Raw genomic sequence first — 22,841 nt, 5'->3', positions numbered from 1 at the left:
ATAATAAAATTAACAAGTTATGGCTTATTGTTAGAAAGAGGCAAATGTTATGAGGATTTTGTAAGATGACACAAAGCAAGATTTGGTTACAACTGGCTGTAAAGAAGTTTTTTTTTTGTTTTGTTTTTTGCAAAGCATTTTAAAAAAAATTTCTTCCTGTACAAAAAATGGATCAAAACCATCTGATGCATAAAATAAAACCCGTACTGAAACAGGTCTAAAGAAAAATATCACTTTTTAAAGACTGCTCTATCTGCTGCAGAATTAAAGTGGAATATACATCACTAAACATACTTTTATCAGGTCAGTTGAATCTAACACGGTATTAAAACTCCTAAAATATTTATTTAGTACCATTATAAAAAGGGCATTTTTAAAAAATATTGTGATTAAACATGATGCTGAAAATCAGATGAAATAGATCTTGTAAGAAAAATATTTACAGATTAAGCAAATGCCCTCAGCTGATGAAAACATAACCGAAACAAACATTATAATCTTAACTATTCATTGTGGTAGACAGGAACTATGATATTACTAAAGATCAGGGCACTTCTTCTCCCTCTCATGGAATGTCTCTTGTGAATAAATGTGAAAGGAAAAAACATTACAGCAGCACTGAGCTATATTTGGCCACTAGGTGGTAGAAATATTAGAAACAAAGTTTTATTTTTAACTTGCTATGGCTCATCTACAAACAAACCACACTAAATATACCCAAATAAAGCTTATTTTGTCCAGCAACAGGACTTTAACTCACATTTGGTCCACTTTGAGCAAAAAATATTCCTCACTCATCATTTTAATGATAGCGCACATCCCAGAAAGTTTTCACACAGTTTTTATGCACAAAAGTGACTGAAAAAAGATCAAACACCCAGCTAAGTGTTTAAGGTTCAATAAGCTCAAGGATCTATTAATCGGTGCATTCAGAGCATGCATATTTTCAGAATTCAATCTCATACAGTAATCATATACATATATAATAATAATAAAATAATAATAATAATAATAATAATAATAATAATAATAAATTGGCTCTCTAAACAGGTTTATCTCGTTTTTACTTCTTTATCTTTCACAACACTAGCCCTCTGTTATTTGGCACATTTTACTGGAAAAGCTCTAAGTAGCTCCCAGACAGGAATCAGCAGCTAAGGAAACACATTCAGTACATCTATCAGATATCCTAGTGCTGTAATTATTACATTAACCTTTTATAGCCAGCTAAGTGCCACGTGCATCGTTTACAGGAAGCAGCACATCAGATGCGTCTAAATACAACTTGTACCTCCCATGAAAAATATAAAATACAAGATAGATAAGTCTATCTTTCTTGAGAACGGGTAATATCAGAAATATACAGATCCACGTAGGGCTGGTCCAGACCGTGGTGGTGGCAGCCTAATACCTGTAGGCACACAAAAAAACATTTTTCTTAAAGTTTCAGGAGGTCCTATAAAATATTAATATTGATTTACATTTTAACACGCATATTAAATACAATTCAAGGATAAAAATGTATATTCTACTGATTTTTATGTGAAGTTTTAGGGTAAGCATCAAGAAGAAACATTTGCTACTGAATAATTTTCAGAACTCTGAATGTATTAACATGTATAGTTATTAGAGGAAATGCTTTAAGGAAATTTTTTAAGTTATTTTAAATGTGCAGAGTACATACGTACCTGTAGTAGTTTGGCTTAAAGGGGCCATTTTTATTCAAACCCAGATACTTTGCCTGCTCATCAGTGAGTTCTGTCAGGTGGGCATCAAAAGTGGCCAGATGCAAACTGGCCACATACTCATCTGAAAAAGAAAAAAACAAAATGATTTAGGGAGACAATTCAAAAGACTCATTGTCTGAAATGATTTCTACGGGTGACTTTTACTGCAAAAACTTTACATTCTCAATTTGAAAGCAGGAATTTAATCTCTACTTTCAAAACTTATAATTGTGCACTGTAAACTTCTGCTCTCTTTCAAATATTCTCACTTCTCCTTCAAATTTTTGTTGTCGTTCTCAGATTTTCCGCTTCTTGCACAGATATTTTCTCCTTGTGCTACAAGCTTCCTCTCTGCAAACATCAAATATGTGCCCACAAACCTCTCTTCCTTGCTTGTAAATTCAGTAACAACAAAATAACCTATGATTTTGTCAGAAGGATTTCACGGACACACTGCTCTGTTCTGTTTTTTTTTGAGTAACTAGAGAGCAGCAACAAGCCTCATGTTTCAGCTATAAACTTGTGATCCCTTGACAGCATTTACACTGCAAAACTGAAGTTAATCGTTTCAAAGTTGAGAAAAGTTGTAACATTCAACCTCTTCAGCTTATAAAACCTTAACAAACAAAGTTTTATTTAGTAAATAAAACCTGGGGAACATGTCCCAAAGGCACTTAAACTCAAAACTCAAAGAGCTTAACAGCTTAACATATTACATTGAATAGAGGCTTTACTCCCTCTATCCACAGATGCCTGTAAACCTGTTAATAACTTTAGCTGTAATAGAGTTAACATTAATGTGGAAAATTAATATGTGCTTGAATTAAGTTGAAAAATAAGCAAATTCAAAATGTAGAGAACTTTACGTCAACAAAACTCCATCCAACAAATTAAAAAGTTCCTGGAAAATGAAGCACAACCTCCCTATTACAGATTTCTTCTGTGGTAAATTTCCACCCTGGTAATCTGTTTTTACTCTGGTAAATGCAATATAGATGCAGGTGGTTAATAATGACCTACAACACTGCCCTGGTTCCTGGAAAATGTGCTTTACGTTGAGTATCTTTACATTAAGCTATCAATAAAACCAAAATAACAAAACTTGTATGTTTGGTAGATAGATGTAGAAAATCAATTAATTCCCTCTACTGCTATTGAGTAGTTCTTGCAAGCTTCTAAAATATAAAAACAATACTGTCACACTTTGAATCCTTACCCATTTTTTTGGGGAGCAAGTACACGTCTTGTTTGTAACGTCCCTCTGGGGCATTATACAACTCTATGAGGGCCAAAGCCTGAAACACAAACGAATATTACTCACACGATCATATCAGAAATGAAAAAAAGACTACAAATCTTGAATTTAATAAAAGCAAGAGGCAGGAAAAGGGAGGCAAGGCTATAAAAATAGCCATAATTTAGTTCCCCGGTTACTCCGTCATTTCCAGGGCGGATCAAGAGATTACGAGCCATAATTGCAGAAAATGGAAAAAGCCTGCTGCAAATCCTGTGTGCTCTTCCAGCTATAATAGAGCAGAAACATAAATACGGTTTGGCTTTTACAACCATTTTACCTGAGTGGTGGCTGTGATGGAAAGGACAAAGGTGGGAACGGTGGAGCAGCTCAGGTTCAACAGGCGCCCCTGTGAAACATGACCCATGTTATTAGCAGGATGAAAGGAGTTTGCATATCATCGATATCACAGAGTACAACTTTATCCATAAGAGTAAGGAAAAGGACAGGACAAGACATGTTCTGCTTGACATCCTGCTTGGATACCAGCTATTTTATCTGGTCAAGTTAACATCCACAGAAATGTCTCACAAAGACAAACATGTCATTGATAAGGATACGACAGTCCTAAGATTTCACTTTATTTATTAAATCTGTAGTTACAAGATGTAACTCCAGTAATCAAAGGTGAAGCCTGTTACCTCAGCCAGCAGGATGACCCTTTTGCCATCAGGCCAGATCACATGATCCACCTGAGAGCGGACTCGTTCCCACGTCAGCTCAGGAGTCCGTAGACTCGCCTAAAAGTATCAAAAACAGGAGTCACTCTCTCATCTTTAACACAATCCTTCAAATATCTTTATGAGGTACTTAAAGAGGTTTTAAAGCAATAGTTTACCACATCGATCTCAGTGTTTGAGTGTCCCATGTTGCACACAATGCAGCCATTTTTCATTCGATCCAGCTGGTCCCTGGTCACCACGTTTTTGTTCCCTGCAGAAAGGCCATTTTAATCCGTCATCCACATAACAGCGTCCAATCAAAGTTCAACAGTGCAAAGAGCCATTAGCTGAAAAGCCTCTATAATAGATTAAAAAGCACAGAAATATAATCCTGTATCTGTGCATCCTTAGGAGGACGTCAGTATGACTTTAAAGTTATTACCAGTGCATGTGATGATAATATCGACCAGGCGAATGACCTCATTCAGCTTGACGACCCTGAATCCATCCATGCTGGTGAGAACAGAGATTAGTTGGCCACATCAGGACGGCATCACATATCTACTGACATGCAAATCAATTTAAGTGCAGAGCAGAGCTCCATGGTGTGCTGTTATGTTGTGGGGGAATTAACTGAACAATACTGTCCAACTATGTTGAGAGTAACTAGTATAATGGAGTACCTATGGTTGAATTTATTGCATAAATCACACAATTTTTAGCCATCAATGAAGTAAATTTAAATTGGCTGATTTCTGGGCAATGACATGGCTTTTAAGAATTAGCCACATATTTTCATTAGGGCTTCAATAAGGTTGAGGTCATAATAAAAGTTTAAAGGGTTTGAATCTTTTAAACTTATTTAGTGTTGTTTCCAGCACTGTATACGTTTTCTTCACCTGTAGTTTAAAAATGCCACAGTGAGCTTGTTAAAAAGTGAACAAAATATCAGATGGTGATGTTCCAGCAACTTGCAATAACTCAGCCTCTTGAGCCGTCCTGGATCTGGAATATAATCACATTTTCCAAGGGACAGCTTGGACAGAAGTAATTGACGGCACTTAGTTTTCCGACAGGTCAGCGATCCCAAACATACATCAAAACTCCTCAATCCTTTGAAAATATATGCGCAACAGCCATGTTTGTGTGAGGAAACCCACCATTGTGCATTAACTCCACCAGGTCTGATAATAAGTGGACAAATAAGTAAAGTGAAGGTCTCACCAGTGCATTTTTCTAGTTATTTTTAGCGTCTTTAAATGCTTGTTATTAATGATGCAGTCTGGCCTGTGTATCCACAGTATGTCAGCACATTTAGCACGGCGATCATTTAAATTCATCTTCTCCTCACCAGGCTTGCAGGCCACAGATGGGATCAATCTCTGTAACGTAGACGACGGCTCCCAAAGCCTTCAGAGCTGCAGAGCAACCTTTTCCAACCTGAAATAAAACCACATCAGGCAAAAAAAAAGCTGTTACTTTAAATCATAAATATTAAAAAACTCCTGTATTTAAACTATGAAACTCAGTTTTCCCAACATTTGTTTTACGTTATTAAGATTAGATTGTCTCTTGATATTGCAAATTGTCTCTCACCTCACCGTACCCACAAACCACCACCTGCTTTCCTCCGAACATGACATCTGTGGTTCGCTTCAAACTAAACAGATTGGAGACGTAAAATTAGCAAAGTTAGTGGCAAAGAAGAAAAACTACCCGGAAGATTGAGAATCTGAGTAACCGGAAATATTACTTGACACAATCTGAACCGTATTGTTTATCACAGCTCAAGCAAATCAAGGTTTTTTTATTGGCTTATTTCCTACTTTGACTTAAAACAATTTATGTTGCATCTGATGAGGTTGATCTTTACCACCTAATTCATGCACAGAGGAAAATGCTCCTATGAGACAGTAGTTTAACTTGCAGATAAGTAACCAGCAGGGACAGCACTGATCCAGTTCAAAGATATGCTGACCATGTAAAAACACAGTGCACTAAACCATTACTAATACAGCAACAGGTTGTTCATGTACACAGAATATTAAATCATTAATTTGCATAATATAATCCCTTTGGCCACTGGTGCAACAAAAAAACCATTTAAAATAATAATACCTAACCCCATTTTACTCACCCATCTAAGATAGACTCCCTGCAGCAGTACAGGTTGTCAAACTTCTGCTTCGTCACAGAGTCGTTTACGTTCATGGCTGGAACACACAGCTTCCCCGCTTTAGAAAGCTGGTACAACCTGGATAAAAAAAAATTTAAAAAAAGACAAAACACATGAAACAGGTAAGCAAAAATGTAAACATGTTCATAGGATTCACATCTAATTTAAAGAAAATCACCTGTGAACCCCAGTAACACTCTCCTCTACAATGCCTCTGATCTTCTTGAAGACGTTTGGATATTTCTTATACACCCAGTGTGTCAGGTCTCCACCATCATCAAGGATCTAACAGATTAAAAGTTTTCACATCGATATTTCACATCCAAGTAGATGTACAAAAGAAGTACACCATTTGTTTATACACAAACTGTAATTAACAAAACACAAGCAGCTCTTGTGACTTCATGAGGGGATAAAATTTTTTTCTACACACCATGTTGGGCTGCCAGCCCTCAGTGTTGACACAGCGGTCAATACACCACCAGAAGTCATCCTCAGATTCTCCTTTCCAGGCAAACACAGCCACACCTAAGACATCAGAGATGGAAATAAAATAAAGCATTTTCCACAAAAAAAAAAAAATCGATCTCTTTAACCCCCAGAACCAACAAACCTACTGGTCAGATTTCATGTTCTACTTTATTTATAGAGCTGTTTTAAGTTTAAGTCTGAAATTATAAAAGAACAAAACCAGAAAAATTATTTAATCATCACTGAATTACTAAAATAAAAATTTAAAAACAGCAAATACATTGAATAATTACAAAGACAGTCAATATAGGTTACATTAAAAATATGAGTATTAAGATTCATCTTGAAAGCCGAGACAATTTCAGAAATTTTTATTTTTTTAGTTGATATATTTCCACTGTATGTCAAAATGGACAATAAAAATGTGTAATTTTTCCAGTTCAAACTGTATGAGTTTATGAAAAGCTCCAGTTTCAGGACACGATGTAAACACCAGTTAAAGAGTTGCTCGACAGCAGTTGACAGATTATTTTCCACAGAGTTTAATAAACAGCCCATCTTGAAGAAGATGATGCACACCAATAAATTACTAAGACAAGCATCTAGAAGTGCAGAAGCCCCAGAGAGCACTGAACTCTCCTACTTTACCAGAACTCTGAATGTTTTCTCTGGGCATTTAGTGCACAACATTTAGACAGTTACATAGCAACCATGGATAAAAAGGCTCAAGCAGAGCCACTCTCTCTCTAAATGGGGATACTTATGTGGTCCAATCATCTCTGCAGGGCTCAATGTTCAAGGGTTTGCCATTTCCAAACAGTAACCTTGGTTTTAAACGACATGAGGCGTTCCCATTACAAAGCAAAGCTTTGCTCAAAAAGCGCCAATAGAGGGCACGTAATACATGCTACGAACATCCTGGCTGTAGTCAAGTGGAAGTAAAACATAAAAAGGATCAAACTGCCAAGTTAATGATTAATATTTATAAGATTACATGTCAGCTGGCTCAATAAGGGAATTGTTTTGATCATCTCTGCTGCTTACCTCTCTCTGCCAGGGCAGCAGCAACTTCATTCTGCGTTGAATAAATGTTACAAGCAGTCCAACGGCACTGAGCCCCAAGAGCCACCAGAGTCTCAATCAGCACCTGAAGAGAACCACACAGACAGGAACGTGATATGTAATACGGTTCATCGAAAACATTACAGTGTGCAGCCAAGCCTCTGTTAAGCCACTAAAGTTTGATATGAGGGAGAAAAAAAAAAAACTTACTGCAGTCTGAGCAGTTATGTGAGTGCAGCCCACGATTTTGGCACCCGCTAAAGGTTTCTCACTCTGTGCTCTCTTCCTGAGTGAGATCAGCGCCGACATATCTGAACAACATAACAAATAGTGAGAGGGAGAAACAGAAACACAGATGATGCTGAAAAACTCATAGTTTTCACAATATCCCTCTGAGAGACGGTTATTTCTACATGCACTCTGTTAAAGTGTGTAACAGAACTTACTAGAAGCGGGTCGAACACCCATTTGTCTTCACAACTATCTTAATTCTTGAGGGCATTTGAGTCTTTAATGGATGGAAATGGTCAATAGCAAAACTCGGGTAAAGTGGTGGTGTTTAAAATATATTCAGTTAATAATAAGAGGCCCAATGCAATTACTCTACTACTGAACTGATGACATTAGTCATTATGGTTCATGCTTTTGGTCTTTACAACAAATTCTTCTCCTGTCTAAATGTTGCAGCTTAAATAAAGACTTTGTTATTCATTACAGCCTGTTTGGCACCAATAACCATTCTTAGTTACTTAAATTGGATTTTGTTCTGTTACTCTGTTTGAACGTCAGAGTCTAGGTGCCTGAGCGTGTTGCTAACTGGTCAGCAGTTTTGTTAAAACGCAACAAGCATCTTATCTTATGGTGACCAGTGAGTTTATAGTTAAATGAAACCACTCTTTCCCATAATAACTGTTTAATCTATGGGTAACAATAATAATTGTCGATTAATGGTTTACTAGAGTAAAATTAGCTCCAATTGATTAATTAATATCATCCGCTAAGAACTTTGTTTAGTGTTGTAGTTTGGTCGCCATCCAGAAGAGGGCGTCGCTGGTCATTCTTCAGTCGGTATTTAATACAGCAGACACAAAATAATGTTAAAATTTAAATTGTATTTTTAGTTAGCATATTATGAAAAATTTTGCCCATCAAGTCACTGAAAGACAATCAGCCTTCTTGATACAACAAAAAACTGAAGTTTTTTAAGAAAATGGTCGGTAATCAGTCAGCTGGTCTTAGCCTGTTTCTCATTACATTAGTTGACCAGGTGCTTTTTATTTTCAAATCTGTTGTTAAATGTGTAATAAATGGTCAGGTTTTTTTTTTTAATCAGAAAAACCCTAACCAAAAAGTTCATAGAAACTTGCATTGTCTGGTTTCAAAAAAAAAAGCACATGAAGACAGATTTTCCGTCTGCGTTTTTGATGAATCAGCTACAAGTGAGCTGCTCAGTTCACTGTGTCTGTCATGCGTTACCTTGTTCTGCTATCTCGATCTCACGTCTCCCAAATTCAGTCTGCTTGATGTTTTTCACGCAGAAGTCGCTGCTGCCCTTCGAGTTGACTTGTGTTTTGTCCCGAGGCGAAGACTCGTCATCTGAGCTATCAGTGTAGGACGCAGCTGAAATTAGAAAATGCATAAATAACAATACTTAGGATGTCTTGATGGTGTGTATGTGGCGCAGTGTGCATGATGTGAACTCTTACCAGAGCTGTAGCTGTCGGTGGAGGACTGCGAGATGGAGCGGGACAGGGAACGGCGGCCGGTTTTGGTGGGAAACCTGCTGAACTCCTGTTTTTCCTCAACAAACTGAATTTGCTATTAAACAAACAAACAATTATTTGGTTTAAACTGTTATGATATGAAACAAATGTAAAGTCAGCACAAAAAAAAAAACACAAAAGCAAAAGGATTTTATTAGAAGAAAATGCAGTGGAATTGTTTTAAGTATTTTGTGTGGTGGTATTGTAGTTTTACTAAAACTGAATGAAGTCAGATGGGTTTATTTTTCTTGTCCCATCATAATTCTTTTATAGCTAGCAAGCTTCTCTTTTCTGTTGCCAAAAATAGATGCTTAAGCCGCCTTTGGAAATTTGGTTTTAGATGTCCCAATCCAACTTATACTGCTAGTGAACAGCCCCCCGCCCCCTACTCAACTGCACTGCTATGAAAAATGTATGCGTGTTGCATAAATTAGTAAACATTATGCTTATAAAATAGAGCAGTCTCTTTTGCCATGTCAGCTTATTTATAATCAAAGCAGCACATTTTTGATGACTGAGAATGTATGTATGTATGTATGTATGTATGTATGGATGTATGGATGTATGGATGTATGGATGGATGGATGGATGGATGGATGGATGGAAGTAAAAAGGTGTCATGTTTTTGACTTCATGCAACTATTTGTGTTATGGATCATTTAATAAGCTGAGCCCATTACCTCTTGAGCTACACGTTTCCATTGTTGATAGAAATCAGCTAAACATTTATAGACCTTTAAAGAAATCTTGTTGTGCATAACAAAGTTATTCATTGTGTAACTAAGCTTATGACCACAGACTTCAATGCACATAATTTTATTTATTATAGACCAACACAAAGCAGCACATAATATTTAAATGGAAGGAAAATTATTATATATTTTTTTATCTAAATTATTGGCATGTATTACATTTTGTATTCAGTCTCTCTAACTCCTGTACCCCCAAAATAAAATCTAGTGTAATCAATTGCTTTTGGAGTCATTTAATTTGTAAACAGAGTTTACCTGGATGTAATTTAATCTCAGTTTAAATCCAGACACTGTGAAGGCCTCAGAGGTTTGTTAGGGAACATTAGTGAACAATTGAGAGGATCAAAGAAGGCAGCAGACAGGTCAGGCAGAAAGTTTAAAGTAGTTAGGTCATTAAAAATATCCCACGCTTCGAACATCACACGGAGCACGGTTCAACCCCTCACCCGAAAATAAAAAGTGGAAAAACACAAACCTATTAAAATTAGAGAAGTGGTTCAGAAACCCCAGGAAATAATAGAGGAGCTGCAGAGCGCCACAGGAAAATGATCAGCTGTGCATTCCACAATTTCAGGATGGAAGAGTGGAAAGATTGTTGAACCATGTAGTCAGATCACACCAAGTCCATGCCATACTTTTTATATTTTTGTTTAAAAAAATGCATCAAAATAATTTACCTCCCATTTCACAATTATGCAATACCTTGCATTTGTCCATCAGAAAAATCCTAAAAAAAATCCATATGAATTTGTGGAAAACATCAATAGGTACAAATATTCTTGCAAGGAACTGTACATACATAACAATATTTGTATTCCTGCATGGTATGCTTATCTTAAGATAATAATCAGATTCTGAATGTTTGAGCTTTTGGTGACTGTTTGGTGACTGTTGGCTGAAACAGGCCAAAGTGACAAGATGGCATGAAAATAGGTCTAGAAGATAAATCAGTCTCACATCTTAACTGAGATAAACATATTTTCCCCTGCACCGCTCTTTGTGTTGTCAAATATGTCGCCAAACACATAAGTGCATAAGACATAAATTACCATCTTAAAACTGGGATAAAATGCGTCTCATGACAGTTGACAGCGTTGCCATTTGTTCCAGGAAATTGTAAGTTTTTCTCCTACAAAATCATAATCAAAACTATCCAGTAAACTGTGACCTCAAATACATTTTATTATTTGTTAATCTGTTTTCAGGGAACAAAATTATTTCTGCTTCAAAAAATATCTTACTCTTTGGCTATGCAAACAACTACTAAAGCAAATTTAGTTACTGCTGCAGAGTAACAGGCCTACTTAAAAGAAAAAGAGGATGTGAAACAGTGAAATTAAACAAAGCAGAAACTTTGACTTGGAACCCATGGGCTGAGGGCATTAGACTGTGATTTAACTAAACTTCTTTTCCCTAGGGGTATACCAGCTTGAAGTTGGCATATTTTCAAAAATCTGCTGCTAGTATTTTTTTTTCCATTCCTGTCTGACTTTAATGAAGCCTCAGGAAGGTCAAACTCCTCCCTGTTCCTTCAAAGTGTTGGGTAACATCTGACTTTTGGGAAGTTTACAAAAGAACAAATAGCCCTGTTGATTCAGAGACCTATAAATATAATACAGCAGTTTGTTTAAAAACAAAAACCAGGAAGTATTTCTAATTAGGTATATCCTATAACTTCAAGATCTTAGCAGGAAACATGATGTTACTTACAAATTATAAATTTTTAACAAGTTGTATGTACAGCCTTGTACAACCTTGCAAATGAATTAAGACACAATGACCAGAAGTGGAAGGACAATTATACATGTTTTTGTTTTTTGTTTTTACAAATTGTGCAAGGAGAACATTAATAAGTAAAGGAGGTAAAGGGGCCCAGTGCGTCTCTGGAGGAGCTGCAGAAATGCCACAGCTTAGATGGAAAAATATTTTTATAGGACGACCTTTAGTTGTCAATTCAGCAAATCTGGACTATATGAAAGAGTGGCAAGAAAAAAAAATGACAAGGCATGATTAAAGTTTGCCGAAAGCCATGCAGGGGACACAAATAACATGTGAAAAAGGTGGCCTGGTGAGTTGAAACAGTTAGCAATAGGCTCAGTGATCTGGAAAAACTAACACCCTGAATATATGGTACCCATGGTAAAACACTGTGGTGGCAGTATAGTGGTGTGGGAATACTTTTCTTCAGCAGGTAGAGACTGTAGTGGAGGTTTATATTTCCTCAGGACTGCATTCCTGGACATACAGACAGAGCTCAGTTTTGAATGGCTTAGATTATGGTTTGCATGAGTCAATCATGCCTCACGAAACACTTTAAATTTGTGGAAGATTCATCTAAAACTTAAGAATTTAGATGTTCAAAGCTGGTCTTTCACAAGCCACATCACAACGACGAACAGCTCTGTATATGCCAAATGTAATCAAATACATGAAGTTTGTGGCTTAAGGATACAAAATAAGAAAAAGTTGATAAAGCAAGAATACTTTTACAACTCATCACGTGAAGCAGAGCGGAATAAATGTAGCTCTGCAGTACGTTATTAACAGTTGTTTAGCCTTCAACTATTAAAAAGTCCGTCTGGATAAATCATGACGAGAAACAGACGAGATGCAGCCACAAACATTTACGTAACAGTAGACAGCATGAGCACAGAGTTGCCATCTAAACGTCCTCCATGGATGCCGTTAAGCTGCCCGTTAATGTAGCTTAAGAAGCCTTACCTTTTTAACTGGTTTGTGAGTGGGCACAGCGCTGAACACCGACGACAGCTCTCCCATGTTAATTTCGCTGTTCTTGCTCACGGTCATGGCTGAATATTTTTCCGCGACATTTTCGCTCTCCTTCACTTCTTTGCTCGCCTGCTTCACCTCCGGTTTCGCATCCCCGGCTGTCTCGGACATGTTGGCAGCAGTGAAACCTTACCTGGACAGAAATACAGCGACCGCTGAAGTAACGACGTGAGCTAACGTTAAATGTCCTTCTTCTGCTGCTGCTGCTGCTACTACTACTACTACTACTAGCTGCTCACTGTTCAAAAGAGGGCGGAAGGAAGGTTTTTATGGTTTACGACGTTAAAAAAAAAACTCAGTAAACTATATTACTAGCAAATAATCTGTGACTGACTTTGGCTTGGAGATGAAAAATATCTTTATGTATCCAGTTTGGTTGCGTAGGCAGCGTCCGTGCTGTTTCTCTTCTGACTCAACTGTCACCTGGCTGAGAAACTTTGTGGGCAGCTACTAACAGCCTGCCGGGGCGTGTCGTGCGTGAGGATGCCTTCAATGTAACTGGGAAAACAGATTTATACAAAGACGGCGTTTTATTTACGTGTTGTGTTTTGTTTTTAGTTGACCAATTTTTTTTTACCAGAAATATTTTCATACTGCCCGAAACATTAAATTAATTTAGAATAAACATAGAGAGTAACATGTCCCTCTCTACATGCAATCTACGTTGTTCTCGTGTTCTAACTGATAAAATGTTTCAAACTTCCGTACACAAAATAATTCATTTAAGTACCCGTTTGTAGTCATTTGCATACCATGCTGTTACACCAGAAGCACACACACACAGACAGACAGACAGACAGACAGATAGACAGATAGACAGATAGATAGATAGATAGATAGATAGATAGATAGATAGATAGATAGATAGATAGATAGATAGATAGATCGTTAAGTGAAATCTAGCAACATGTGAGTTAAGTCTGAAGCCTGATGTTTTGAAAAGAAAACATTATCAGAGTGATGGCTTTGTCTGAGCGCATAGTATAAATAATTTAGATGCAATAATGGTGAAGAAGATGTCTGCAATATTTCTGGGCCGCATTGTTAGGGTCACTAATAGTGAGTCAATTTGCCATTTCAAAATAAAGGATTTGTTTTTGTTTGTTTGTTTTCATTACAAATACAATAATCAGAGTGAAATACATTTAGATTAAAATAAAGCAAAAATATTCCCAATTTACATATTTGCATTCATTATTTGTAGTAATAGTAATAATGACACAAAGTATTCCTTGAGCATTTAGGTAGTCCTTGGAGACTATTTAAATCTAAATGGAACTGGTTATTAAATCCATCCATCCATTTTCTTTACTCCCTTGTCCCTTGGTGGGGTCAGGAGGGTTGCTGGTGCCTATCTCCAGCTAACGTTCCGGGTGAGAGGCAGGGTTGCCAGGTCACCAGTCTGTCGCAGGGCAACACAGAGATAAACAACCATGCATACACACACTCACACCTAGGGGCAATTTGGAGAGGCCAATTAACCTGAGTACCCGGAGAAAACCCACGCACAGGAAGAACATGCAAACTCCATGCAGAAAGAGTGGGGCCGGGAATCGAACCCAGAAACTTCTTGCTACAAGGCAACAGCTCTACCAACTGCGCCTATTAAATCTAAAAGAAAAAGTAAAAAATAATTGTAAAGAACAACATTCGACCCTTAAAAAGCAACTTTGAAAATGAGTGTTTTGGCAAGTAATTTCACTATGGATTGTTTTGTGGGAATTTATGTACAAGATGCATTAAAAAAGCAATACAGGAAAACAATGAAAACCACCACAACCCCATATAAATTGAAGTTAATGACACCCTGATGTTTTTTTTTTCAGATGGTTTGTGGGAGTCATAACTAAACAATTGAAAGCAAACCTAAAAACAATTAAACTGCAGTTTTTTTTACCATTGTACTTGTAATCATTTCAACACCTTCTTATTGTGGACCGATTTTGAGCTAGACTAATCCTATGGTCTGCAACCTTTACAACTGAAATTTTTGTCCTCAGTCCAGTTGAATAAAACTTGTTCAGACCCTGAAAGGTTACGGGACTTTTTAGAATATACACCCAGATGAGTCCTATTTTGTCAAAAGTACTTTGTGAAAATAGGTACCATTACAACCACTTATGTTTTTAAAAAAGAAATGGTTTTGAAAACATGTCTGTTTTTAAAATAGTTTTTATATTGGTCTAAAGTAATATTCTAAATTTAAATGTTATGTTTTCATTAAGTCGGAAATCATATCCATACGTGTGCAATTAAATAACACATAATTAAGTGTTATTTTTAAAGAGCCATCATTTTAATTATATTTTTATTTTCTTAAAATAAAAAAAGAAAAACTTAAAATTTTGGCAATTGAACTGAATATGTTTTAGTCACATAGTTTTCAATTTAATGACAAGAATAACTGGTATAAAATAGATTGTCTTTATGTTGTGGATATTCAATGCAACTACTATATTTTAAAAAACGGACAAACTGCTAAAACCTGCATTTGTTTTTATACCAGTATTTAAAAACATTTGTTGGTTCTTTTTAATATTTAACCAAAGTTTGTAAGGGTAGTTTTTCAAGGTCCAAGGTCCAAAGAGCCAGATGAGCCTCAGAGCTGCAGATTGTTGACCAGATTTCAAAAATGTTGAAACAGCGCCACATCGACAGTCGTCCTAACTTTGTGGCCAAACGTGGTATTGCATTTCCGAAATATCTGAAATTTCGAAAACAAACTTTAATTGTATATTCAGGATTGTATTTGTAATATTTGTACGCAGAGACTTAAGTATTTTCGCATTAGCTAATTTGTACGAAAGAGTCTTGAGAGAAAAGTATGACACGGAAGGCCCGCCCTACCGGAAACAGCTTTCTGGCGGCTAAGCTACACACAAACGTCCTTTCCGACACGCCATTTTCCGTCGACTTCCGAGAGGAGCACGTCTGCGGTGGAGACGCTGAAACTTTAATCTGCAAGCTGCATTAAATACGGTACAGTTTATGCAGAATGTGTTCTTGTAAATCCTGCGGAGTCGCATCTAAAATATTATTTTGGTTAGCGTTATCGTACCGCCTCAGCTTTGTGTGCTTTTATTGTTCGGTTTCTGCGGCTGTTAGCGCCGCTTCTACGAGTAGGCCCCGGAAAAGCGACAGCCATTTTAGCGATTCTTTTGAACACATTCGTCGTGTAATCTGCATCGAGTTTTCACTTTTTAAAATGCATCATATTGATCTGGATTTTAATTAAGAAGTGATTTCATGAAATGTAATTTAAGGATAGTTCGTGTAGAATCGAAGTACGTTATTGGTTAGCATGAACTGTAGTTGAGGTAGAAAACTGGGTATGCTCTCGAGGGTAGAGCATGCAAATTAATGGTATTTAGCCTCTTGTCGATGAAATACTATGATTTTAAGCGTGTTCGTAAATAATGTATTAAAACTGAATATAAAGAAACAAAACGTGTTGTTGATATTGGCTTTCGATGTAATATTTAAGACTGTTTTGCTGCTTTTGGGGAATCTAAAGCGTAGTTTGTTGAAACTTGTAGGTCTGGTTGAGGTTTTTAAATATTACCAATTTAAGATGAATTTCTCCGCCTAAAAACATTGAAGCAAACTTGTGTCTTTATGAAAAAGATTTTCACACATCACAAAATAAACATTAAGGCATTTTTAGTTTAGGGTTGAACAATCCAGTCCATATTTTTCATGTTTTAATCTAAAGTTAAAGCAATATAATTCAGATTTATTAAAAGTATGTGATATGCGTAGGTTTTGTGTTTTTATTATTATTATTTTAGAGATAGGGCAGTTCAGCACAGCTTTTTTTTTAATGAATTGTACTTACTGCTGTTTTATAATCTGTTATTCTTTATTTCAGATCCAGCCATGCATCGGGACTGTCCCCTCGACTGTAAGGTTTATGTTGGAAATCTGGGAAACAATGGAAACAAGACGGAGCTGGAGAGGGCCTTTGGCTACTACGGCCCACTGCGTAGTGTGTGGGTGGCCAGGAATCCCCCGGGTTTTGCCTTTGTTGAGTTTGAAGATCCCAGAGATGCGACTGATGCCGTGCGTGAGTTAGATGGAAGGTGGGTCACGATGCGCGTATCTCAAGCCATAATTACAAAAGCATGGAAACAGGTTGGACTTGTGCTACATGCCATTACTCACAGCTTAATTGGTTTGTAGGACACTTTGTGGTTGCCGGGTGCGAGTGGAACTGTCCAACGGTGAGAAGCGCAGTCGCACCCGCGGTGCACCTCCCTCGTGGGGCAGGCGCATTCGAGATCGAGACGATTACCGGCGGCGCAGCCCACCGCCGAGGCGAAGGTGACCTACATCTTGATATTGTTCTCAATATTATGTGTTTGCATTTTTCTCTGTGAGTTACTCTTTCATTTCTCCTATTGACAGTATTTTTCCTGATAAGTGATTGTGGTTTTCCATTCTAGGCTTCTGTAGAGCTTTTTTTCCTGCTGAGCTTACATTGGTGACTGTTGCACTTTGTAAAGCTTGTTTTAAATTTGACCAAAAATGATATCTAAAACAGATTAATAGCAATAGTAGCAGGACCTTCCATCTCTCCTGTCTACTACAAAATTCCTCATTAGAATGGCACGCACGGCATTGAGTTTTGCTTTAAGCATCAATGCTCCTTTTGTTGCGTACACTCCTACTACTAGCTTCTTTACAGTGGCAAAATAGGTATTTGAAAACCGGTTTAGGCTCTTATTTAAAAAGAATAGTTTAACCTGTTTTACGGATTTGGGGGCGGGGGGTGAAAGTGGCAAATGTGTTTTTTTTTTTTTTTTTTTTCCTTCTTGTTTGAGGATGTTTTTTACTTTTCATCTATATTAATAAGAATGAAACCCGTTGCAGAGCCACCACCATGCCTCTTCTCACCACCCTCTGAGTCAGTCAACTAGTCCTCTTTCAGCATCATGTGACTGCTGACCATCGTGCCCCAATCAGCTTGGCTGGTGCTGTCACATGACCCGGGCATGGCCAGTCGTCAGGTTGCACCAGCCCATTGGTTCCTCAGCATGCCGTTCTCAACCTCCTCCTCCTTCAACCTTTAACCAAACGGCAGCGGCCTACCTCACATTCCCGACCAATCAGCGTATTATGTTTCCAAAAGTCTACACTCCACCAGCAGCAGCCTGCAGCTTACCAATTAAAGCAGGAATAAAGCCACAAGCAGCCCCCATCTGCCTGCCAACTTATCACCTTGCAGCATCTGGCCAGTCTCATTCAGCCAATTCTACCCACCCGGCCGACAGTCTGCCTCCCTTTCGTCATTTCTAGCTTGTTGAAATCCAAAAATACTAGTAAGTTTTCCTGCTTCATTCAGTACACTGCAGATTACAGTTTTAACAGTGAAGACACAGCTGGTTGAAGAGGTTATTCTTTATTTTTCTCATTCATAGCTTTATTTTGTTGTCCACAACTTTTGTAGTCGTTTTTGGTTTTTTTCCAAATGGGTGTGGTACAATATCAAATCTCTGGAACTTGTTTCATGTTTTCAGAGCTTTGATATGCATATATATATATATATATATTTATTTTTTTAGAATCACACAATTAAAACACACTTCAGATTCCCCAATGACTTTCAAATCTCTTGGGTCATTGGGATTTTAGCTGGTTGTTTCTGACAGAAATGGCCTCAATTTGTCATGGTGCCACTTTAAGTGCAGTGGACCAGTTTCATACAGATGGCAGCCCCTTAATGTTTCAGTTTCCCCCGCGTGGGCCCTGTCACAGAGAGAATAATTGTCCAATTTCATCAACTTGTTTTAAAAAGCACACCTTACAAACTGAACTAAAATTCACATTTAACCGAATTGTACTGTAGAATAGTTGAGAGGGGATTCTTAAGTGTCTGCCACCTTTATGTGCTTGGTTTGTTGCCAGTGACTGTAAATTGTTTCCCTTTAAGTAACTGAAATAGACAAAGGGCTGTGCTGAGGTAACCCAGGATAGTAGGACTATAATAATTTGCAGTTCTGCAGGTTAATCAGTCAATTTGTCCTCGCTTTTAAACACTTGTATTTCTCTTGCACAGATCCCCTCGCAGGCGAAGCTTCAGCCGCAGCCGAAGCAGGTTCGTCAGCTCCTACGTTTACCTTTTTTAAACTCATTTGTGAATCCTAATAGGATATTTCAAGTACTCTGAACTGAAAGTTGAATGGTGCATTAAAGCATTCGTTGTGGGCTGAATTTTGTCAGGTTGTATTTGCATGGAAGCCTGGGAACGCCCATTATTCAATACTGCTAACTTAACCACAAACAATACATTGTACCTTTTACATTTATTTCCATTTTTAAATGAAATGACACCAGGTGAGCTACCAGAGTCACCAGAAAAATGAAACTTGCTTTACTTGAATCTTTCTTATTTTGTTTTCCAGGTCTTTGTCAAGAGACAGGAGGAGAGAGAGGTCCCTCTCCCGGGACAGGAACCATAAGCCTTCCAGGTCCTTCTCTCGTTCTAGAAGGTATTAATACTTTGCCTTATCTTTTGCCTTATAGTCCAGTACAGGTGGGCCGAATTTTACTGCAATATTTTGTGGTACTATTGCAATAACGATAACATTTATGATTCAAAAAAACAATTTATTCGTTATTTTTTTTAGGTCATAGCACCAGAAACAAATGCTGTTCTTGACAAACGTTCCCATTACAAACGGGTTTCTTCAGAGTGCCATTTACAGATTTATATCAGTATAATTAATTTGAATCGAGAAAACCATAAAAGTCCAGAGATTCCGTAGGTTCCGGTGAGCTGAATTAATGAAACTTAACGCCTTAAATTTGCCGTTTTCTCAAGATGATTAGCTGGAATTATTTGCTGTTCTGGCAGCATTTTCATATTTTGTCATGTTTCAACCACAAACTGTGGTATGTGTGATGAAACAACACAAAATTGTGCATAATTGTGAAAGTAAAATAAAATATCTCAATCTTTAACAAAAAAAAAAAACATGGAAGAACCTGCTCTGACCCCATGAAACCAAAACTGAACATTTTATGCTGCAGGAAAATTGCTGTTGTAAAATTAATATCACACATAGCTCTGACCTCCCACGGTGTCATGTGGTGCTGCCAGCACTACAGCATGTGGAGGCTTTACTTTATCAGGGACTAGAAAACTGGTTAGAGTTAATGGGAACATGGATGGAGCTAAATGCAGGGCAACCCTGAGAGAAAAGCAGCCTCTAATACCACTGAGGTTGTGTTGGTTTGCAAAGGATGGGCTGACATTTCAGTCTGCAGATACACAGAGCTAATAGAGACACACCCACAAGGCCTGCAGCTGTAGACACAGCAGAAAGTGGAAAAGGCTAAAGTCTAAATATATTTTTGCTAACAAAGCAGCATTTGTTAGCTGCTTGCATGTCAAGTTTGGGATATTTTTTGTTTATTTTTGTACATGTTGTCACCCCGTATCCATGAACATTTCCCCTCTTCACCCCACAGCCGCTCCAGGTCTACTGAAAGAAGATAGAGGAGAGTCATGTCAGGTTTAAAGGGAGCTGCAGATGAACGTTTTTACAGGCTCTGCCATTTCATATGATGGACTCCAGCATCGATGTGCGATCGTTTGTTTTTGTTTCGTCTTTTTTTTTTTTTATTTTAACGCCTTTTAGTGTCCCTCCTTTTCTTTTGTTATGACTTGTCTTCAAACACACGGAGTAAAGGTGCAACGCCTCATCGCTGTCACCAACGCGCCACGTTTTGATGATCCTGACACAGTCGTCGTCCCTCCCTGCATTCCAGATTTAATCTAAGCTTTTGGTTCATGTCCATGAATGTACTGTGTAGTTTGACGTTGTGTCAGTAGTTTGTCATTTTCACTGTGCAAAAGCAAGAAAAGACTTTGGGGGGAAAAGTGAATAATTTCCCCCTTTTGATTGTGTTTTTGATTTGCGACTTCCCCACATCTGTTAATGGTTGGTTATCCTTGTTGAAGAAGCAGAAATTTTTGCATTTATTTGAAACTGTAGTGAACTCAAGTCAAGGTTTGCATATTAGGTTTTACATAGTTGATCTTTTGTTATGTGTACTGGTCCTTCAATTAAAATACCTGTTGGTTAAAATTGACTTGTCAGTTTTTATTTACCCTTTTGATACAAATACTGAGACATACATACTCTTCACAAACAAAAATACACATCCATATGACCGGGGCAGCTCAAATATTTCTCAACTTTATCTACCTCGGTTTTCGTGGGACAAACATCCTGAAGCATGTTTGGTCTTTGAACAGCTAATACAAAGCTAGAATAACAGAGATATTGATTAATGTTAAACATCATTTAAGGCATGACTAAAATCAAAATTAATAGTTTCTTACCAGCAAATCTGTTAATATTGTAAATCATTTCTGCTCACAAATGTGTTTTTATCTACAGCACATTGACTCGTGCTTTGAATTAAGTCACTTTTCTGAAGACATTTTGAACTCTTTAAAATGGACGAGTCACTACTTCAACTTATTCTCATTTCTGCCACAAGAGGGCGCCGTCGGAGTATGATATGAACCACATGCGTCATCTCTGGAGATGGTTTATCTGTCCTTATCAATGTTTGTACCAGTAGGAAAAGCTTTTATTGAATAATCCTGCCACCAGGAGCTTCTGGAGGTTTTGCTTTACATGCCGTCAACAAACAAGTTCAAAGAATATAATAGGTGATATAAATTAATGCCATCCATCCTTTTATTTTCTTTGGCTTTTCTGGGAGGCGACATTAGCAGAAAACAAATAGGAATGTGCGCAAATCTTTATATTCTGAATTCTAATAAAAACTTTCCATTACAAATGTTTGCAAATATTCATCTATGTTCTGCTAATGTCTTTAAAATACAATTTCACAATTGCAGTGTTTCCATTAAATAAAAAATTTAAATGACAAATGAATATGCTTTTTGATAGGATAAGGCACCAAATATCGTGCCAGCAACAAATGTGTACAGCTATATGATGTATATTCATAATTTAGAGATTGTCCGTGTCTTATTCATTGGAGCACAAGCCTCTGGGAATGACTAAGTATGCAGCATTTTGTGGATCTTGATTCTGCAGAAGAGCCAGTTCTACATTGTCAGCAAAAAACAAACTATCATCCTTCTACTCCTGCCTGTTGTCTTCTTTGTGGTTTTCGTCAGTAGTAACATCTGGCTGTGGATCGCGTGACGTGTACAATGCAGAAAAGGTTTTTCCATTGCGAAATACTTGATACTATTTAAAAACCACCTCATCCTAGCGCAATAAAAAAAATTATTTATAAAAATGTGAGGTTTTTCAAAATTGGTCTGTTAGGCAAATTTATTTTCGTAATTTAAATATGTGCAATTTTATGGCTACTGAAAACGCTGGATGTTCGTGATGCGCCCTGCGGTTAGCAGGTCGAGGGTTATAATGTTTGTTTGAGGTCTGTGTGTTGGTCAGGAAGTCCAGGACTAACAGAGGACAGTTTCTGCACCAGTAGGATGACGGCGTTGAAGGCCGAGGAGAAATCCACAGATAGCAGACAGATGTAAGGATTCCTGCTCTCCATGTGGGAGAGGCTATGTGGGCCACCAATGAGATGGCGCCATCAGTGGAGCGGTTCTTCCTGTAGGTGTACTGATGTGGGCCCACAGTGACGTCGATGGAGTCCTTGATGTGGGTCATGACGACTAACCTCATGACAAAATGTAGTAAAGTAAGAGTAATAAAGTACACAGTGCAAAGACTAGTCTTATACAAAATCTGATTTGATTTGTGAGAATGCAACAAAAAATTAATAAATAATTATAATAAAAGTATTAAAATCAAGCAATGAAAGATGTTATTGTTTTTTGTAGACAAAGGATCCAAAACTTTAAAATTATTTTGCATGATTTTCTCAAATTATTTTGGGCCTGATTGAACAAATATATTCTGCTGATTTAGGCAAAGCAAAGTTGGGTTTTCAGTAAACGTCTCTACTTATTATTATACTTTTATACTTTTTCTACTGTAAATTTCTACAAATTTGTCCTGTGATGGACAGGCCAATTTGTGTCATTCTTGAATTGCATTTGGGGGGCCACACAAAATCACTCCAATGGCTATAAATGGCCCCGGGCCGCACTTTGGATGCCTCTCCCTATAGAATAGAGGGCCAC

General features: G+C 37.4%; 2 protein-coding genes across 3 annotated transcripts; one reads left to right on the top strand and one right to left on the bottom strand.

The window, feature by feature from the left end:
• Window positions 1–1,046: 1,046 nt before the first annotated feature.
• Window positions 1,047–13,150, bottom strand: LOC106937456 (adenosylhomocysteinase 2-like). The gene is made up of 18 exons (XM_015018982.1): window positions 13,032–13,150; window positions 12,629–12,830; window positions 9,099–9,210; window positions 8,869–9,012; window positions 7,603–7,703; window positions 7,375–7,477; window positions 6,293–6,387; window positions 6,038–6,144; window positions 5,821–5,937; window positions 5,280–5,343; window positions 5,035–5,123; window positions 4,126–4,196; window positions 3,860–3,954; window positions 3,663–3,761; window positions 3,302–3,370; window positions 2,944–3,022; window positions 1,689–1,809; window positions 1,047–1,411 (listed from the first exon to the last, which is right to left on the bottom strand). Exons 2-18 carry the CDS (start codon window positions 12,806–12,808, stop codon window positions 1,405–1,407), a joined length of 1,653 nt encoding a protein of 550 aa, XP_014874468.1. The 5' UTR covers window positions 12,809–12,830; window positions 13,032–13,150; the 3' UTR covers window positions 1,047–1,404.
• Window positions 12,776–20,349, top strand: srsf3b (serine and arginine rich splicing factor 3b). Of its 2 annotated transcripts, none has more exons than XM_015018984.1 (6): window positions 12,776–12,865; window positions 16,566–16,776; window positions 16,877–17,017; window positions 18,753–18,791; window positions 19,099–19,185; window positions 20,168–20,349. In XM_015018984.1, exons 2-6 carry the CDS (start codon window positions 16,574–16,576, stop codon window positions 20,193–20,195), a joined length of 498 nt encoding a protein of 165 aa, XP_014874470.1. In that variant the 5' UTR covers window positions 12,776–12,865; window positions 16,566–16,573; the 3' UTR covers window positions 20,196–20,349. The 2 variants fall into 2 exon arrangements, with proteins under 2 accessions (XP_014874470.1, XP_014874469.1); XM_015018983.1 differs by lacking the exon at window positions 12,776–12,865 and adding an exon at window positions 15,567–15,676.
• Window positions 20,350–22,841: the final 2,492 nt, after the last annotated feature.

The sequence above is a fragment of the Poecilia latipinna genome, unplaced genomic scaffold, assembly GCF_001443285.1.
Source record: "Poecilia latipinna isolate Pla-1442-1.1 unplaced genomic scaffold, P_latipinna-1.0 Scaffold2353, whole genome shotgun sequence".
Taxonomy (NCBI): Eukaryota; Metazoa; Chordata; class Actinopteri; order Cyprinodontiformes; family Poeciliidae; genus Poecilia; species Poecilia latipinna.
This window is presented reverse-complemented; position numbering and strand designations above follow the sequence as displayed.

Excerpts from the sequence above, each read along its gene's own strand:
- LOC106937456 (XM_015018982.1), bottom strand. The coding sequence starts at position 12,808 with ATGTCCGAGACAGCCGGGGATGCGAAACCGGAGGTGAAGCAGGCGAGC. Across the intron at positions 6,145-6,292 it reads AGGGCTGGCAGCCCAACATG|ATCCTTGATGATGGTGGAGA; the intron begins GTGTGTAGAAAA and ends TTAATCTGTTAG. Across the intron at positions 5,344-5,820 it reads AGGGAGTCTATCTTAGATGG|TTTGAAGCGAACCACAGATG; the intron begins GTGAGTAAAATG and ends CAATCTGTTTAG.
- srsf3b (XM_015018984.1), top strand. The coding sequence starts at position 16,574 with ATGCATCGGGACTGTCCCCTCGACTGTAAGGTTTATGTTGGAAATCTG. Across the intron at positions 17,018-18,752 it reads AGCCCACCGCCGAGGCGAAG|ATCCCCTCGCAGGCGAAGCT; the intron begins GTGACCTACATC and ends TCTCTTGCACAG. Across the intron at positions 18,792-19,098 it reads TTCAGCCGCAGCCGAAGCAG|GTCTTTGTCAAGAGACAGGA; the intron begins GTTCGTCAGCTC and ends TTTGTTTTCCAG.